The sequence below is a fragment of the Lynx rufus genome, unplaced genomic scaffold (assembly GCF_022079265.1).
Source record: "Lynx rufus isolate CCGP_SWC_20201006 ecotype Redwood Valley unplaced genomic scaffold, mLynRuf1.p SCAF_27, whole genome shotgun sequence".
Taxonomy (NCBI): domain Eukaryota; kingdom Metazoa; phylum Chordata; class Mammalia; order Carnivora; family Felidae; genus Lynx; species Lynx rufus.
The window spans coordinates 2,057,878-2,076,155 of record NW_025814842.1 but is presented as its reverse complement, the minus strand read 5'-3'; the positions used below and the strand labels follow the sequence as shown (position 1 = coordinate 2,076,155).

Genomic DNA, 18,278 nt, shown 5'->3' with positions numbered 1-18,278 from the left:
CCGGACCCGCCTGCAGCAGGTGGGTGGAGGTCTCGCCGGCCGGTCTGTGGGTGGCGGGTGGAGGCATGGGGGGGACCTCCCGCGGGCAGTCCGTGGCAGCTGTGGCCGTGTTCTCCATCGTCTGTCCTGTTCGGGGTTGAGATCTTATTGGACTCTCAACCGAGCCCGCTTACAAAGAAATTTAAAACGGCTCTCTGGAGGCTGTCCGTCTCTAGAACCTTCGCGAATACCTTTGGACCTTGTTCAGATTGGCAGGTTGTCCCGTGACACAGTACAGCGTTACGTGGCCAGCCACCCCATGGTTGACCCTGTGCCCCGCGAGCGCCCTACCAGTGCCCCCCGCGTGGCCCCCTTGCCGCGGCCGCTCCCGCCACTGAGCCAGCGCAGAGGACGCTGCAGGAGGCCGGGGCTGCCGTGACATTCTCGCTGCAGCGTTCGCTTGAAGACACCAGCTCTGAGCCCTTCCGGGGTCGTTACACACTGAAGGAAGCCCCAGGATGACAGCCACGGGCTCCGTCACGGGCACCGCCGTGAAAGGGCCACGCTGAGCCTGCCCACGGAGGTCCTGGGACAGGCCTCCGTCTGTGAAGACGTGCACCGGGTTAAAATCCTTACCGTGAGGTGTGAAAACGCCCTGTGCGGCTCCGGTGGTGGGCGTAGCACGTTCAGCGTATGTGGCTTTTCTGAGTGTCTTCACGTTTGCCTTGAATGACGTTTGTTTTCCTGGCGTGTTGCATCCGGCCCCCCACCGCCAGCTCCTGCTGCCTGCGGCCGCCGCGTGTGACATGTTTAGGATGGAGGGGGCCGTGTGGCCGGGGAACCCGCGGTGTGTGTTTAGCGGGGCATCCACAGCCGCCTGGGCCAAACTGTACTTTCCAGAACCCCGGGCCCCCTCGCGGTTTTGCTGTGGATGAAGCGTGCCTGTCTCGTGCCCGTCCTTCGCCTCCGTAACTCCGGCCCGTCCCCGCTGGCCCTTCGTCCTGCGGGGTGCTGGCTCCCCTGGCAGGAACGCCTCGTACGGCCGGGGCTCCCCCCACGGCACGCCGCCGTCTTCACCCCTGCCCTTCCACGGGCAGACTTGCTGCCTGGATGGGAGGTGAGCGGGCCGCTGGGTGACCGCATTGAACCTCTGGTGTCCAGGCAGAAAAGACGATGTGGGTCACATTAGTGCGAATAGAAGTAATGACCCCACCCCCCCACCCCAAAAAACGAAACTAGCCTTTTGTTTTCATTCTGTGATTTCATAAAGCATCAACCTTGACCCCAGAAAGCTTGGAAACAGGTACTGTGCATTTAGGAACTGAGTCGGTTTGGTAAATTGGATTTTTAAACCCCGCCGGCAGGGATATTATGAACGTAGAGGTTCCTCGAGGGCGTGTGTGTGGCCAAGGGGACCAGACCCTCCAGGCCTGCCCACGTGGGCGAGGGCCAGAGCCCCTCGGACACCCAGGGCCATGTGCACCTGCCGCCCTCACGGATTCCAAGGGTGGGTGTCAGGTGGACCTCACCCTCTGCCCGCAAAGCCTTTTCTTCATTCAGGTTGACAGCATTTATTTATTTGAGAACGATAATGTCACACAGAAGTGGTTCAGAAAATTTGAACTACATGGAATTTTCCCCACATGGCACAGTTGTCCGGAGCCTCGGCACAGAGATGCCTACGTTCAGGTTGTATGTTTCCCCTTGGCTTCGGGGCTTTTAAAAATAGGAATGATGGCACCCGGCTGGCTTAGTCGAGAATACCACTCTTGGGGGTTGGGAGTTCCAGGCCCACGCTGGGCAAGGAGACTGCTTAAATACAAAATCTTTAAAAAAAAAAATACAAACAGTGCCCATCAAGCAGTTTAATCTGGTTGTGACTGGAGCGGATGTAATCTGGACGAATTTGGTGCCATTGAGAGAGGGCTCCTGGGGACGGGGCCATGGGCTGCAGGGCTCGGGACCCATGACAAGCTGGTGCCGGACCGACAGACAGAGCTCCACCTCCCGAGCCCTGCAGGGAGAAGCCGGAGCGGGGGAGGGCAGGCCCGAGGGCAGAGTGAAGGAGAGGTAGCGCTGTGGGGCCTCCGCCTCCCGTCCCACTAGGGCTGCCGCGTGCCAGCCAGAATGCCACTGTCCCACCTTCGGTGAAGTGTCTCCAGTGGGGTGTTCGGGGGGAGCACCCAGGTCACTCCCAAGGGATGTAGGTAGAACGTGGCTGAGGCCCATGTGTCCCTCCCTTTATTTTTCCTGCTCGTACACTTAGGCCAAGTGGACGGAGGATGGTGTGTTCCTGCCTTTGACATTAGGCGGCTCCTTTCTGCAGGCTCAGGACCCCACACGGTGCTCTCGCTCTCCTCCTGCGACCCCGTGTGTCCCAGCTCTGGCCCCCCCGGCTTCCGTGACTCGCCTGTCACATGCAGCTCCCAGGAGTGTCCCCACGGGCGGGCCGAGGGACAAAGGCAGCAGGCCCACCGACGGGCCCCCGGTGAGAGGCCGCGTCCATGAGGAAAGGTCACAAACAGTCCAGCTGACAGCTCTCTTACTCTGACCCGGTGTGGCGAGAACCAGGAGGTCAGCTTCTGTTGCTGCAAGTCTGAAGGTGGGAAATCAAAGTGAGGTCGGCCTCAGACGGAATCAAGCGCCCCGGGAGCCCTCTGCTTTGTCGGCCTGCTGTGGCGGCCGGTGAGCGTGTGCCCGCTTGTGCTGCGGCGGCCTCGAGCTGGTGAGCAACGCGCAGCTCCGTGGCCGGCCCCGCTGACCTCAGGCCAGTGAGACACCCCTTACCCGGACTCACAGACATGGGGGAGCAGTGCCGTGAAGCGTGTCCCGGGCACCCGGGAGGAAGCCGTGTCGGCCGTGGCCAGCCGAGGAAGTGGCCGGAGGGAGGGGACAGCGCCCGAGAAGCAGGAGCAGTCAGCGTGGCAGGAGGCCCCGGGGACAGGTGACGCACGGCCACAAAAGGGTCCCGATGGAGATGCGTGGGCAGCAGCCCCGTGGAGTCCCTGACGTGGAACCCGGCCGATGGTGTTTCCAGGGAACTTGGTGGGTGCCCGGGGTCCCAGCAGAGGCGGGGTCACGGATCCCCCCGGGACCGTGCCCGTGGCAGGCACGTGGCCCCGGCCATGCGAGTCGAGGGTTGCCCTGGTCATGACCAGGCGGGATAGCTGGGATTGGACGGAACGCTAGTGACCCCAGGACCTTTCTTGGAAATTGCTTTTTTAAACAGAGCCCTGACAGGTTTGTTTCCCTTTGCGTCTGTAGCCACTAGCGAGTTCAAACCTAAACCTGGGTTATCCCGGCTCCTCCCGCATCAGGGTGCTGTGTGCTGTGCTCCAGCTGACCCTGAGGGTCTGCCTTCTCTGCCGGGCTCTCTGAGGGCTGGAAGTTTGCTCTTTCCCTGAGCGTCCTTGAATCCGGTTCCCTGTACCTGTGTAGCCGCCCCACTGTGATCAGGAGTCTCCAGGCTTGGTTGGGCCTCTCCCGGCAGAGGTGACCTCTGAGGCCCGGGCCGGAAGGGTTTCCAGCTCCAGTTTGGGAGCTGCCTGGTGAGGCCCGGACCCTCCTGGCTTTCCCAGGGACACTCCCGTTCAGCTGGGGACGACTCACCCCAGAGTGCTGGTCACCCACCCAGGCGGCTGCCCAGACCTCCAGGGAGTCAGCCCAATGTGCTGCGGCTGCTGACCCCCGCCCCGCCCCTTGGACTTACCTGTGTGCTCCTAGGAAAGAGCCAGAATACAGAAGGTCTGCAGCCTTGCAGTCTCCGGCCGACCCCCAAGCCCAGGTCTCCGGAGGAGGGCAGCATTCTTGCCAGGGTTGTCGAGAATCGAGGAGGATGGAGGTAAGAAAGTTCCTGGGGCTTGGGAGGACTCATTCGATTGCACAGTTTATTTGTAGGAAGGTTGGCGGGTCCTTTCCCAGGTGGATTTGACTCCAGCCGACCCCACCCCCCCCCCCCACTGCCTGTCGGGGCTCTATGCTCAGACCTTGGATGTGGGCACACGCACCCCTGGAAGGGCGTGGCCTCTCTTGAACTTGATGGGATCTAAATTTGGACTCAGCTTTAACATTAGCTGCTTGGCTGGGCCATGGCATGTTTGGGGGGTTATTTTTAAGCCCTTCTGGAAATTTTGTTCTTCCCAGAAAGGTCTGAACCAGCCGTCCCAGGAGAACCTACGAACAGGCCCCCAAGCCCTCTCTCGGACCCTGGCAGCGTGTGGGTGGCAGGCACTCGGGCGGAGGGGCCCAGAAACGGCCAGGCTTTTCCTCCAGCTTCATTAGAACAGTTTTGATGTGTTAATGCTGCTTCGGAAGGTGCGGGAAGCGTTCCTGGCCCCGTCTCACACAGGAACCGCAATGCAGATGATGTCGTGACCCCAGAGTATTTTTAGCTCCCTTCTCGCTCTTGGCCTGGGCCCTCGGGGATGTGTGGGACTCACGGGGACCTGGGACTGATACGGACCTTCCAGGCAGTACAGTCCACTTGGTGTGTTTATTTAAAAAAGACAAAAACAAAAACCAGCCCAGGCCCTGGCTTCTCAGAAGCCTCATGTGTAGCTCCTGCGGGTCAGCTCGGGTGAGGTGCTCGGCCGCGCCAGGGCTCGTGACCCGCGACTCTGCGCGAGCAGATGGCGTTCATTACGACCTCCGCCTGAGCCGCCTCCCCTGGGGACCGTCTCCAACTGCTCTCCACCCGCCCCCCTGCAGTGGTACTAGATGTAGGAAGGAACCTCTGGTCTCGGTGCCTCCAAGTTTTATTCTCCCCACGTTCCCGCCCGCAGCCGTCACCCCCATGGCACATGCTGAGCCCCTGAGGCCCCCAGCTCCCCGAGTCCATCGGACTGGAGACAGACCTTTGGCAGAAGACGGAAGGGACCGGGAAGCTAGGTCATACGCGGAGGAGGTGATCCCATCCCCCATGGTCTTCCGGACCTTGCCACCACCCTTCAAAGGTAGGACCCAGGGCCCCTCCCCAGGAGCTGGGGTACAGCGAGGGTGATGCTCTGGGGGCCTCCTGGCAGACCCCACAGCCAGGCCCGGGCACCTGCCTTCCCCCAGGCTCTGTCCCCACTGCAAAGTCCTGAGCTCTAAGCACAGGGTTGGGGCTTTAAGGCACTAAAGTTGGGGGGGGGGGGGTCGTGCTCACAGCGACAGCCCCGGACTGGTCTCCCTCAGGTCCTGGGCCCCCCTCTGCCCACCTGGCTGTTCATCTTCTCCCCGCTTTCCGCCAGTTCCCTCCAGGTCCCGGCGACGCCTCCCAGAAGCCACAACCAAGGCCTGGGGCCATATCTACGCTGGGCCTTTTGGGGTCTGGGATCCCGCAGCCTAGCCTGGTGTCCAATTACAAGGAACCTTCCACCCTGTTTGCTTGGGGCAGGGCTGGGGGGGGGGGGGGCGAATACTCTGCAACCTGCATTGTGTTTCGTATTTTACACGGTTTTTGTTAGCCCCTCACGTTTCAGAGCCACCCCCTTGCTTGCCTCCTTCCAGGTGACCATGCTCCTCGGCTGTTGCAACCAGAGGTTTCTCTCCCCGCAGGCCCAGGGGCCCCCTGCTAGTGAAGCCGGCACCGGCAAACATGGGAGCACACGGAAGGATTTCAGATGCGGGAAGCAAAGTTTGACAGAAGTAAACGGGGACAGTTGACCCCCCGGGGTAGCCGGCCCCCCACGGCCTCAACACTTGTTAGAACGAGTTGTCAACACCACAGGCCCCTTTTGTCAGAACACCAAGGGTGACAGCAGGCGGAGAAGGTGTCAGGGACACAGCGTGAAGGCCTGAGGACAGGAAAGCCGTGAGTGTGAGAAGGCCCCGCTCTGGGGGGGGGGGGGGGGACGGAGATGGGCACACGGGTTGGGCCCCAGGCCCAGGAAGCCGCCATCCAGGCTGGGCCCGAGGACCCTCCGCAGGGGCCGGGGTGAGGGGGCAGGACGCAGGGCCCCACGCGATGTTCCCCTCCGGGCGACGGGCCCCCGTCTAATTCCCCTCCTCCCGCCAGCGGCGGGGGGACGAGCCCGCCTTGGACAGCTTGCGCGTGCTCAGCTTCCTCCTCAGGGAGGAGAACGTGTCGCCCAGGACCCGGCGCAGCCCTGAGCCCTCTCGGCCGCAGGGCGGGTCCTGCCTGGGGGCCGGGAGCCGCCCCGTGAACATCTCCCACCCCGCCAGGGCCTCCACGGCGCCGTCCACCTGCGCCAGCTCCTCCTCCGTCACCTCCCGCTCCAGGGCCCGGATGCAGCGCTCCAGCCACCGTCCGTGCTCCCTGATGGCGTCCACGGCGGGGCCGCACCCAGGCGGGCTGTCCGGGGCGGCCGGGGAGCCCAGCCCCTCCTCGGGCTCCGGCTCGGGGCCCGCGGAGAAGGTGTGGCTCCACGTGTCGGGGGTCAGGGGCTCCGACCCGCTGTCGCAGCTCAGGCCCGAGTCGGCGCTGCAGGGCGGAGTCTCGTCCGAGGCGGACGGCGCCCCTGCATCCGCGTCGGGCCGCGACCCGGCTCGAGTCCAGGCGTAAAGTCTCTGTGAGGGAGAGACACGGGCTGGGTGTCCTGGGCCCCGTCCCTCACCTCGTCCGCGCGCTGCCGGCCCCTGTGCCCGCCAGGCGCCCTGTGGGGCCAGCTCCGGAGCAGTTAAATTCTACCGAGTGTACACTTGACCTCAGGCTGCATTCACAACAATAAATACCCAAAACTCCTCACTTTGTCCGTTCCTACTTCGTCGTACCCTGGCTTCCGCCCTGGCGGATGCGCCCCCCCCCCCCCCCATTCGTGTGCTAGGACGGGAGACACCACCACTACGGCCCACGCCTCTGTCCCCAGCAGGGGTGCACCGGCACAGAGTGCTCCCGGCCGGCCCCTCTCCCACCCCCAGGTCACCTCCCAGAGAGTCCCCGAGAGCTGTCCCGTCCTCCTCCACCAACTCGCAGGGGAGGCGCCACCCAGGGCACAGCAGCTCCGGGGCGGAAGCCGCGGAAGGTTGTGCCCAATGACCAAGCCCCGGAAGGACGCGTGTGCCGAGCCTCCCTTCGCCTGGCCGTCGCCGCCCCGGCAGCACGCTCGCCCCACCCCACCGCCGTGAGGACCCTCAGCGGGGCTGCCTGTGGGCTCCCGGCTCCAGGCGGGCAGGCCACTTCCTGGGGGCAGCTTGGGGGTCCTCCAAAGCGGGGTCCCCGAGCCGCAGCACCCCTGGGAGCCTGTGACACACGCAGGCCCTCCCCGGCCAGGGGCTGCCTGGCCAAGAAGCACACCCCCCTCCCCCGCCAGCCACCCCGTCGCGGCCCGGGCTGCCTGCCTCCGGGGTTTTTCCCAGAACCGCAAACAGCTTCTGGCTTAAAACTTTTGGTTTTAAAATTAAGCCAAAGCTCTTCGGTGGAGAGGCCTTGATAAACACCGCGGGCCTCTGGAGGCTGAACTCAGAATCAAGTTGGAGTCCGCCGAGCAGGCTTCCCGCCGCGGAGGCTCCGCCCACAGGGCCCGCGCCGCGCCCCCGGCAGCTCCTCCAGCCGACAGCAGAGGGCAGCAGCGCCCGCGGCTCGCCCCAAACCGGGCCGAGCAGGAGAGGACCGCGTCCAGAGTGCGGCCGCCCCCTGCCAGGCCCGCTCGGGTCTCCTCCCGCGCGGACCCCAGCCACCGGAGCCGGCGGCCCCGGCCGACGCAGGGGTGGCGTGGTGGGCGCGCCCAGCACCCACCCACCGTTCAGAGCTGGTATTTCCCATGTTTGCCTGAGAAGAGCCGTCCACCCTTTGTCCCCCCTGCGCCCCGACGGCCACCGTTGCTGGGTGCGCGCCACGGGCCAGGCTCGGGCGCCACACGCTGCCCAGCAGAGCAGGAAGGTGCCGACCGGCAGGCACGCGGGTCTGTCTGCTCCCCTGGGGTTCTCTCACCCGGGACCCAACTATCCTCTGCTCTCGGACTCCCGCGCGGGGCCCCAGGCCAGGCGCTGGCCTGCTGCGGTCCCTGCCCCGGGGGCCCCCCCCCCTCAGAGCCGCTCACCTTGTACCTGTCGATGAGCTTGAAGCCCAGGACGTGCTGCAGCTTCCGCAGACATATGGGACAGAGGTCCAGGGGCCGCCGCAGGGCCTCCTCCAGGCTGAGCGCCCCCTGCATGATGCAGCCCAGCCAGCGGCAACTCCCCAGGCCCAGCAGGTGACAGAGCTCGTGGCAGGTGACCTGCGGGGGAAGGCCCGCCACTGACCTTGCAGCCGATCCCCGGGACGCCCCAGAGGGGCCTAGGCCACCGGGAAGCGGTCCATCAGCCCCCCGCGTCCCGGTCCTGACAGCACGGGGCACAGACGGATGGCCCTGGGGCATCAGACAGACACGGGTTCGAATCTCTGCCGCTGCCCAGCCGAGTGACCTTAGGCAAAGGTCTTGGCAGCTCGGCCTTCGTTCCTACGCTCTCTACAGGGAAGCAGGGTGGTCCCGGTGAGGGCGGGACAGGGGACTCAGCGGCTGCCTGCTCACACCCCCGTGTCTGATCGCACATCCTTGGCACATTCCCCGAACTGGCCAGAGCCCCCAGTGCTTCTGCCCACTTCCTCCCTCCACCTGTGCGGTGACCCCCACACCCTGGCCTCCACGCCCACCTTGCAGCACTGGGCCAGCCCCAGGGCGCTGAAACACAGTGTCCGGCCTGGGTCCTGCACTGGTGTCTCGGGGCCGTCGGCTGCCGCCTGGACCGCGGCTGCCTCCGAGGCGCCAGGCCCCGGCTGCAGGAGCTCCCCCGAGAAACGGGCAAAGCTGCAAACGCCCACTTCTGGGGAGAGGTGGAGACACACGGGCTCGCGGGTCACCTCACCCGGGGGCGCAGGAGCAGGGCCCCCCCCACCCCACCCCTCAGGACGCACGGCTCCTGCAGGCCGGCCCCCCGGCAGCAGCCCAGGGCTGGGCAGGAAGGGCACGGCCGCACGTTCGAGGGCAGCGGTTTCCGTGCGCGTGCTCGCATCGTCTTCCCCGGGACGGGCCCCGCAAGCTCGGCCGAGGCGGGGGCTGCCGGGGCGGAGGCTCACCGTGCCCTGGCAGGAACTTGCCGAACGTGAAGCTCCAGGCCTCGCAGGGGTACAGGTCAGACAGCGTGAGGCCCAGCACGCACAGCGCGTCGCCCGGCTTGCTGCTCTTCAGGAAAGACAGGATCCCGTCTGTGGGGACAGAGGAGCCACAGGGCTCAGTGCAGTCATTAGGGTCCCCAGAAAGAAGAGGCAGAGGGTCAGAGAGGGCTGAAGGTGCCGTGGTGGGTCGACAGAGACACAGGGCTCGGGGACCACGCCTGCAGCAGGACAGTGTCCTGAAGGCAGGGGACAAAGGCAGGGCCAGGAAGGTCCACGGCCAGGAGAGCGTCTCAGAGTGACAAACTTGCAGCCCGGGACACAGAAAGGGACATGCTACCATTAGAATGACACCTGTCCCAGCCAAGAGCTCCCTGTCAACCCTGAAAACTCAGTGCCAGCAGCTCCTGTCACACGCGCTGGGGATTGAGACCAGCCCTCCCGCCGAAGACAAACCAGATAAGCTGAGTGAAATACAAAACACGGCTTCTTAAAGCATCCGAGGTGGGAGCGGAGTCGGCCACGGGGGACCGAGCGCGTCTTGGGAGGCAAAACAAGCTAAGTCTGATGACAATGGCAACTGGGTCACGGGGGTGCTCGTCCAGGCTCACAGGGCCATTACACGCAAAACAGAGAATGTCAGTGCATGTGAATTATGCCTCAGTAAACAGGATTAAAAAAAAAAAAAAAATCCGAAACCTGATGAGAACTTGGATCCAAGGAGAGAACTGAAGCAGACTAGCTAAGACTGAGCCCCTTCAGAGATGAGGGAGGGTTGCAGACCCCGCTCCCAGGCCCACGGACGGCCCAGAAAAGCTGTGTACCCACAGGGGGCTGGCAGAGGAAAAGCAGAGCCCCGCCCCCGGCACGAACCCAGCACGAATCACATCACCCCAGGCCACTAGATCTCCAAAAAGGTAAACTAAGTTTCCAAGTGGTATGTCCAGCTAACGAGAAAAAATACCAAGACAGAATGAACGGAAAGACCACGAGTAGGCCACCAGCACGCGCCAGACGGCGGAACCGAAAAGCACCTGTGTTTGTGGCTATCCATACTGAACTTAAATCTTAGCGGGAAACTGGTATTTTTAAGAAGTGATACTGCTGGGGGCACCTGGGTGGCTCCCTCGGTTGAGCGTCTGACGTCGGCTCAGGTCATGATCTCACGGTTCGTGAGTTCGAGCCCCGCGTGGGGCTCGGCGTGGGCAGCCTGTCAGTGTAGAGCCCACTTCAGATCCTCTGTCCCCCTCTCTCTGCCCCTCCCCCACTGGCGCGCACCTGTTCTCTCAAAAAATAAAAATAAGAAACGTTAAAAAAATGTATATTGCCGATTTGAGAAAGAACCCACCAGAAACGACAGAAATGGAAAGGGGAGAACTAAAATTAGGAACTCGATGTGCGGGCTTCACAGCCCAAGGAGAGAAAAGGCACAGAGGCGGAGCAGGGGGGCCCTGCCTGGAGCCGGAGGAGGGGCCGGAGGGGTTTCCCGCCACGGCTGAGACACCGGGCCCTCCAGCCCCAGCGACACCCAAAGTGCCCAGCCTGCTCCTGGGGCCTCCCTAGACCCGAGTCCGGGTGCCCCGCACATCTGAGCGCCTGAGGCCCATCTGTGCCCCGCGACCCGGCCGCTCTCCAGCTGCCAGTGACCTGGGGGCTGGTGGGGGCTGGACACGTGCAGGGCAAAAGTCTACAGGGGTGCCTTACAAGGCGGCAGGCGCCCGAGAAGGGCTTGCCTCCCCCACCCGTCATGCCCTGGGGTCTCCAGCGCACGCTGGGAGGGTCGTCTGGCCTCCAGACGGGGAAGGAGGCTGGTTTTAGCCTTGCTCTTCAAAAGCCTGGGGAATAGAGGTCCCCCCCCCGCAAAGAAACGGGGCGAGGATTCCTTCCTCCCGCCTTCTGCCTCGTGGAAAGGGCCCGTGCCCTCCCCACCCCCCTCCCCCGCGCCCATCACCCACCCGTGTGGAGCTGGAGCTTGTCGGAGTCCTGGCTGGGACGTGAGGAGCAGTGTATGGACGCGGCCGCCACCGAGGGCAGGCACCGGACCTGCAAGCCCAGGAAGAAGGCCTCCGTGCAGTCGCGCAGGTACTCCAGCAGAGCGCCACCCGCCGGGCCCTCGCTCAGATCTGGGGGCGGGACGGCCCGTCAGCGGCCCCACCCCCACCCGCCTGCGCCCCGCCCCCCCGCCAGCCACGGCCACCGGGCGCAGGAGGCCACCGTGGACCTGCCTTCACGGAAAGGAGAAAGCCGCAAGAAAGGGCAACGCCCCGATGAGAGAGGTCTGGAAGGTGGGGAGCCCCTCAGGGAGGGGCAGGGGGGCCCCGGGCCGGCATCCAGAGTCCCCGAGGCTGAGGCTGGCCGGATGGCAGGAGCAGAGCGGGACACAGGAGGCGTGCGGGCAGGACGCCCCCGGGGCAGCCACACCAGACTGCTGCAGGAGGACAGACGCGCACCGAGCGAGGGCCGGCTGCAGGGGCCCGGGGCGGGCGTCTGGCTAGAAACGCAGAGCCCCAGGCCACCTCAGGCCCCAAAACGCACATGAACAAGCACCCACGCGTCTGCTCGTGAGGGTTTCGCAGGCCCCGGTGAGCTGCTGGCAGGGGACAGAACGAAGCGGATGGTTTGGGCGCTGTTTGCCGGACACAGCTCGAGCCAGGGACGGCGGACGGGCCGCAAGGGGTTGGAGAACGAGGGTGGCCGCAGGCCTCCGGCCCCCTCAGCTCTGCTCGGGCCTGGTGGTCGGTCCTCTGCAAAGCCAGGCGCCACCCTCTGCCCTCACCGCGTGGACAGCCGGCCAAGGCCCCCTGTCCGCCCCAGCCCTTGCCCAGCAGGCCTCGCGGAGAACGCTTACCCTCGCCAGGCCCGGCCGGCCTCCCCAGCACGGCCTCGGGGTCAACTGAGCCTGCGTTCAAACCCCACCTGTGCCCATCGTCCGCGGCAGGTCAGGTGACCTCCCGGGGCCGGTTTCCCGGCCTGGGACACAGGGCAGGCGGGCTGGGAGGAACGCAGTCTCTGGAGGGCCCCGGCACAGCGCCTGGGGCGGCACACCCTGTGCGCAACAGGGGAGGGGCGACGCGGCCGTAAAGGCCCCCCGGTCCCTGGCTTCCAGAGCGGTGTCTGAGCTGGGCGGGCGGAGGGCCCGGTCCCAGCGGGGGCCTCCCCGCCCGGCCCGGAGCCCAGACACCCTGCCTTGTGCGAGACTCAGACTCCGGCTCCCCAGCGGGGCGCGGCTGGCTCCACGATGCCCACCCGCTGCGGGCCCGGCGGCCCAGGGTACGCGGCCCCCCACCTCGTACCGATGGGCTGCAGGTAGATGTGCTTCCGGGCAGGGCTCTGCCTCCGGGGCGGCAGGGAGGCGTGGAAGGTCTGGAAGTCCTCGGGGGCCTCGGGACGGCTGAGGAGCCAGTCGAAGGCCGTGTGGATGAGCAGCGGGCAGAAGAGGGTCCTCTGGGGGTTGTAGGCCTCGGCCAGGAACAGCCTCTCCGCAGGGGTGAAGGCGGACGCGTAGAGACGCCGCAGGGTGGGGTCGCTGGACACCAGCGCCTCCTTCAGGGCCCGCGGGCCGAAGCTGAACTCCTGGGCCGGCCTGCACTGCAGCATGGCGGGCCCGGCCGCTCCGGGAAGCCCCTGCTGTTGCCCATGAACCCCACAGGGGACAGCCACGATCTCTTCCGGAGCCTTCCTGCGGGCCGGTCAGAACCGCCGAAGGTTCCCCACAGCTGGACGCTGAGCCAAGGGCCCCTCCCGGTGTCGGGCCTCCTCGGTGACTGCAGGGGGTGGCTCGGCCGCCTCCAGGCCTGGCAGCACCCTGGGGAGGGGGACACGCACACTGAGAACAGGGGCCGGGTCTCTGAGGCAGGAGGAGCAGAAGAAGGACATTGTCTCTGGCCGCTGCACAGGCACCAGCGCCCAGCTCAGGGGAGGGTCCTACTCCCCCACCCCCAGTGGGGAGCTTGTTTCCACGGAGCCCCAGCGCCCACTCCCACGGACTCGCCCTCAGATGGGAGGGGGCACCCGGGACGGACAGCTATGCCACTGCTGTGGGAGCCCCTGCAAAGCCCGAGGGGGCACCCCCAAGAAGGCAACCAGCTGTTCCTGTCCTTTTGTGATGGCCAAGTGCAGCCCATCGCCAGGGGCCCCACAGCGCCTCCTTGTCCCACCTATAAGCCCTCCTCGCGAGGCCCCGCCTGCCTGAGGACAAGCACCAGACCCCTGAGTCGCCAGGCCAGCTGGAAGCAGGCGAGAGCACGTGGGAGACAGGCAGCCCCCAGATCCAGAAGGTTCCCAGCACACGTGCCAACCACAGAAGGCCATAAATAGGGAGATGTGACCGTGCAACAAAGAGCGCTTTGAGGGCTGGGACAGACCGGCGGGAGAGGACACGCCTGGGGGGCGGGGGGGGGGGGGACAGACGGGCCCGGAGAAGGGGACAAAGTCAGTTCACAAAGTGGAGTTTTCCTTCCGCATTACAGGGAGGACTAAGAGGTCCGCGCCCCTCAGAGACGACGCCCCCTCCGCCACCATACGCACCCCGAAAAGCTAGGCCGCCACCGGCAGATGAGTAGAGCAGGGAGGTCACGAGGAAAGAAGCCAGAAGCCGGAGAAAAGGCACACAAGTAACAGAGAACAAGGCGAACCAGAAGAACAGCGGACGGTACGCTCTTCATTTAGAGCCAAGTCTGCTCTTCGGGGCGGGGGTGGGGCGGGGCGGGGCGAGGAGAGACGGGCCCTGCCGCGGGGTGGGGGTCCTAGCTGCAAACACAGCACCGCGGGCGGAGTGAGGACCTGAGCCACACGCCCTGCAGCTGACCCCGAGTTGAAACGTGAAAGTTCCGAGCGCTCACAAGGACACATACCTATGTGTGTGTGTGTGCATCCATGCAAATATACACGTGCACGTACATATACACGCATCCAAATCCCGTCATCCGTACGTTTTCCTCTGGGAAATCACATCGAGTTTTTCCAGAGGAAATGACGTACACACAGGCGGATGTATACACAGATATATTCCCCAGAGTTACGAGGGAGGGTGGGGCTGGGCCCGAATGCCCGCAGAGAGCTCTAGGTTTTCCTTTCTGCAGATCTTTCTCACAAATCTAAGCTGCCGGTGCGGTGCAATCCTACATCCTCCAGACTTAGTATATTACCAGCATCTTCCCAAATCCTTACACGTTCTATTGTAAAAATGCCGTTTTTAACGGCTTCCCAAAAACACCATGATGAACATCTTCCTACCAAAGTCTGAGTTTCTCTTTCCCCAGGACAGATGCCCAGAAGAAAAGACACCACGTGGGGGTGGTTAAGGGGGTCCCGATCTGCACCGCCCACCTGCTTTCCAGAAAGGTCATGACAACTTACAACCCCAACAGCCGCTGACGTTCTAACTAGTCAGCAGCAAATAAAAACCACCAAAGGTGGGGGCCCCTGGGTCGCTCATTCGGGTGAGCGTCTGACTCTCGATTTGGGCTCAGGTCGTGGTCCCGGGATCGAGCCTCACGTCGGGCTCTGGGCCCGGTCCCCATCACGCGGAGCCCCGCTTCTCAGGAGCCCCTGTCCAGGCCCCAGTCCGCACCACCAGACTCCAGGGCAACACCGGGAGTTTGCGCCAGGATCAAGAATGGAACCTGGGCTGTAGGGGGAAAAAACATCTGATGCAAACCCATGGATCAACTCTCGGCGGGGCGACGGGGCCACGGCGGGAGGGGGGCAGGTTCTCCAAGAGGCCAGAAAACGTGTGGAGGACCTAGCGAGGACAGACCCTGTGCACCACAGGGACCCAGGAGAGAACATCGGCACTTCCGAATGGGGCCCGGGAGGGGCACATACACCGGCAAGTTCCTTCTGTCCTCGGCTCCCTCGCTCCCTCGGCAGACCCCGAGCGCCTGCTCATCCATGGTGCTTGGCCGACCCCCCTGGACTAAACAGGCACAGGTCTCTGACCTTAGGGAGCTTCGATTCTAGAAATGTGTAACGGACAATAAGAGGCAATAAAAATTAAAGTACATACTGTCTACACGGTGTGAGAAGGGGGTAAAGGGCCTGGAAGAAAAGGCTAATCCTAACCCTGACCCTAACCCTAACCCTGACATGGTGAGGTCCGAGCAGCCTGGAAGGTCTGGGGCGAGTGTCCCAAGCAGAGAAGCAGGTGCAAAGGACCCATGGGTGGCTTCAGGGGCAGTGAGGAGACAGCGTGGCGGGAGTGGGGGCGGGAAGACCGGCCACATCACGCAGCACAGGGAAGGCTGTGTCCACACCTCTGGCCTCATCCCGAGGCGGGGCCGGGGGGCCCGTGTGCGTACCACCCGTCTCGTCCCTGAGGGGCCAGGCGTCCAGCCTTCAGAGCGGGCTGTGAGTTCCTGGCGGTCCAGGCCCCCGGGGGCAGAGAGCCATTCAGGGAACCCTTGACGAGGGAGCGCCCTCAACGCCAGCCCCGGGCTCCACGGTGAACTTGGCCCTCTGCCCTTCCACCCCGTCGTGCCACGGTGTCCTCCCAGGCACGGCGGGCCTGGCGGCAGCTGCCCGCCTCACCCAGAGCGCGGCTGCACGGAGCGGGAGGAGGAGAACCGCCGGGTCCCGCCCGGCTGCCGCCCTGAGCACCTGACCCCGTGGGCACCTCGCGGCCTATTTCTGGACGGGGCTCCCGTGGCTCTGCGTCTGCGTCCTCGACTCTCCCAGACCTGCGCGCGGCGCCCCCGCCGCCCCCAGCTAGAGCAAGAGGCTTTCCCGCCAGCAGCCACCCCCAGATGGTCCCCTGAGCGGCCCAGCCGCCTCGGGCTCGCCAGGCTGAGAGCTGCCTATAAACGGGTTCGGGACACGCGGGAAGGTCTGTGTCACGGCCTTCACGGGTAGCCCCCACCGGCCCCGGTCAACACCGCCCCCAACGCCCGCTCCCCTGCCCCCGGCGCCTGAGTCCCGCAAACCCAGGATCGCTTTTGACCCAACACCTCGTCTGAACCCACGGCTGCCGGCCTTCACCCATCGCGGAAGCGAAGGACACGGGCTCAGAGAGGGGAAGCCACCTGCCCAGGGACACACAGCTACACGGACTCAGAGGAGGCGCTCCTGACCTCGGGTACACCGCCCCTCGCTCTGGGCCTCATCCACAGGGCCTCCTCCGCCCTCGAAGGGGCCTCCGGCAGCGTCGCTCCCGTGTCACCGTGTCACCCGTCGGCTCCTCAGGGCCCCGAGCCGGCACGCCCCCAGCCCGCATCTCTGTGCCAGAAATCCAAGGGCCCCGCCGCTCCTTTCCACGCGGGACTCGGACCCAAACCGGGAACCTCGGGTTCCCCTCGCCGTCCCAAGAGAACCCAGTCACGCGGCACACGAGGGCCCGGGGGCAAGAGGACCCTGTCTGTGTCGGAAGGGCGGCAGGGACCCCGGGAGCTTTCGCTCACGTCGGCACAGCTCTCAAGGCGCCCCAGGCCTGAAGTTAAAACTCAGATGCGTGCGACACGAGGACAGAGTCCTGCCCCCCATACAACCCCCGACACCCACATCCCTACACCCCACACACACACACCCTCCCATACAACCCCCCACACCCACCCCCCACACCCCTACATCCCCCACACACAGACCACACCCTCCCATACAACCCCCCCAACTCACCCGCCACCCCTAAACCCCCTCCACAAACCCACACTCTCCAAAAAAAAAACCCATACCACCCCCCACACCCCTATATCCCCCGCCACACACACCACACCACTACCCAGGGACAAACCCCCCACACCCACACCCCTACACCCCCCCACACCCACAACCTCCCATAAAACCCCCCCATAACACCCCCCACACCCCTACATCCCCCACACACACACCACACCCTCCCATATAACCCCCACACCCCTACACCCCCCCACAAACCCACACCCTCCCATAAAACCCCCCCATACCACCCCCACACCCCTACACCCCTCCACACACACACCCTCCCATACAACCCCCCCACACCCATCCCCCCACCCCTACACCCCCCACACACCCACACCCTCCCATACAACCCCCATACCACCCACCACACCCCTACACCCCCCCACACACACACACCACACCCCCAGTACAAACCCCCCACACCTACACCCCTACACCCCCCACACCCTCCCATACAACCCCCCACACACCCAACACACACACACCCCAGTACAAACCCTCACACCCCATGCCCCCAACCCCCTCCCACACACACCCACAGCCCACCCCACCCTACCCCCACACGCCCCTACACACACCCACACCATCATGTGGTCTCTGGAAAGGCCACCTAAGGGAGGAAACAGCAAATCACAGGTCAACAGTGTTGTTGTGAGAACAATCTTAACCTCGTGGGTTCCCCATAGGGCCCCAGGATACACTTTGAGAACCAGTTTTCTCTGATTTCTCTTGCCTGAGACACGTCACACCCACCGTGGTGCTCAGAGCACCCACGGGGGATACGGGTCCAGTGGCAGTCAGCGGAGCCCCACGTGCCCTGCCCTGAGCAGGGCCCCTGGCCCAGCAGCCACCCGGGGCCCAAAGAGCCTGGGAGACAGGGCCACACCGGCCCGGCCCGGCTCCAGCTGGGGCGCGAGGGTGTTTAAGTCTCTGCGGGGCCCGGACGCCGACACATGTCTGCCCAGACAGCATTTCCTCTCGAGACCCCCGTGTGGCCACATCCACCTTCCTGGGTCCCTGGGGGAAGCCCCTCCCTCCCCCACGGGGTCCCATCCGAGCCGCACTGGCCTGCGAGGCGTCAGATGGGGCCACACGGCTGGACGGCGGCCAGCTCCGGGTTCAAAGCCAGCCCTCGCGATGGAGCCCGAACTCTTAGGCACCGACAGTTCCCGAAGCAGAGGGGGGTGGGACCGTAGACACAAGGTGGGACCCGTCCCCTCCCAAAGGCTGTTAGCACTGAGGCCTTGCCCGACCTTTCAGGCCGCTTCCCCCACCACCCGGGCGCCCAATGACCCCCTCGCCCAGGGTCTGTGTCGCCCAGAGGCTGGGAAAGGGCCTGGTACAAGCCACTTCCTCCTGCGGTGGGGGGGGTGGGTTAGGTCTGCCAGCGGGAAGGGCAGGCTCGCGGCCCGGGGAGGGAGGGCAGGCTGCCCAACCCCAGGGCCCCGGCACCTGCTCCCGCGTCTGCCTGGACAGACGCCCCGTCTCCGGGCAAGAAAGCACGCTCTGATTCTTGTGATTCTGAGGGCGCTTTGCAAAACCTCCGGCAGCTGCACGAGCTGCGGGCCCCAACCTTCAGCGCAGGCAGAGCGCCCCGCAGAGACACGTGTCA

General features: G+C 64.8%; 1 protein-coding gene and 1 long non-coding RNA gene across 3 annotated transcripts; one reads left to right on the top strand and one right to left on the bottom strand.

Annotated features, from left to right (window-relative positions):
- Positions 1-216: 216 nt before the first annotated feature.
- Positions 217-6,655, top strand: LOC124519336 (uncharacterized). 2 transcript variants are annotated; one of them, XR_006964086.1, is made up of 3 exons: positions 217-4,931; positions 5,518-5,773; positions 6,145-6,655. It is a non-coding gene; the product is annotated as an uncharacterized LOC124519336 (long non-coding RNA). The 2 variants fall into 2 exon arrangements; XR_006964085.1 differs by lacking the exon at positions 6,145-6,655 and having other exon boundaries at positions 217-3,820; positions 4,761-4,931; positions 5,518-5,796.
- On the bottom strand, positions 5,956-12,610 carry AMZ1 (archaelysin family metallopeptidase 1). Its single transcript, XM_047089515.1, has 6 exons — positions 12,307-12,610; positions 10,969-11,136; positions 8,978-9,106; positions 8,555-8,724; positions 7,962-8,138; positions 5,956-6,489 (listed from the first exon to the last, which is right to left on the bottom strand). The coding sequence occupies exons 1-6, from the start codon at positions 12,608-12,610 to the stop codon at positions 5,956-5,958; spliced, it is 1,482 nt and encodes a 493-aa protein (XP_046945471.1).
- Positions 12,611-18,278: the final 5,668 nt, after the last annotated feature.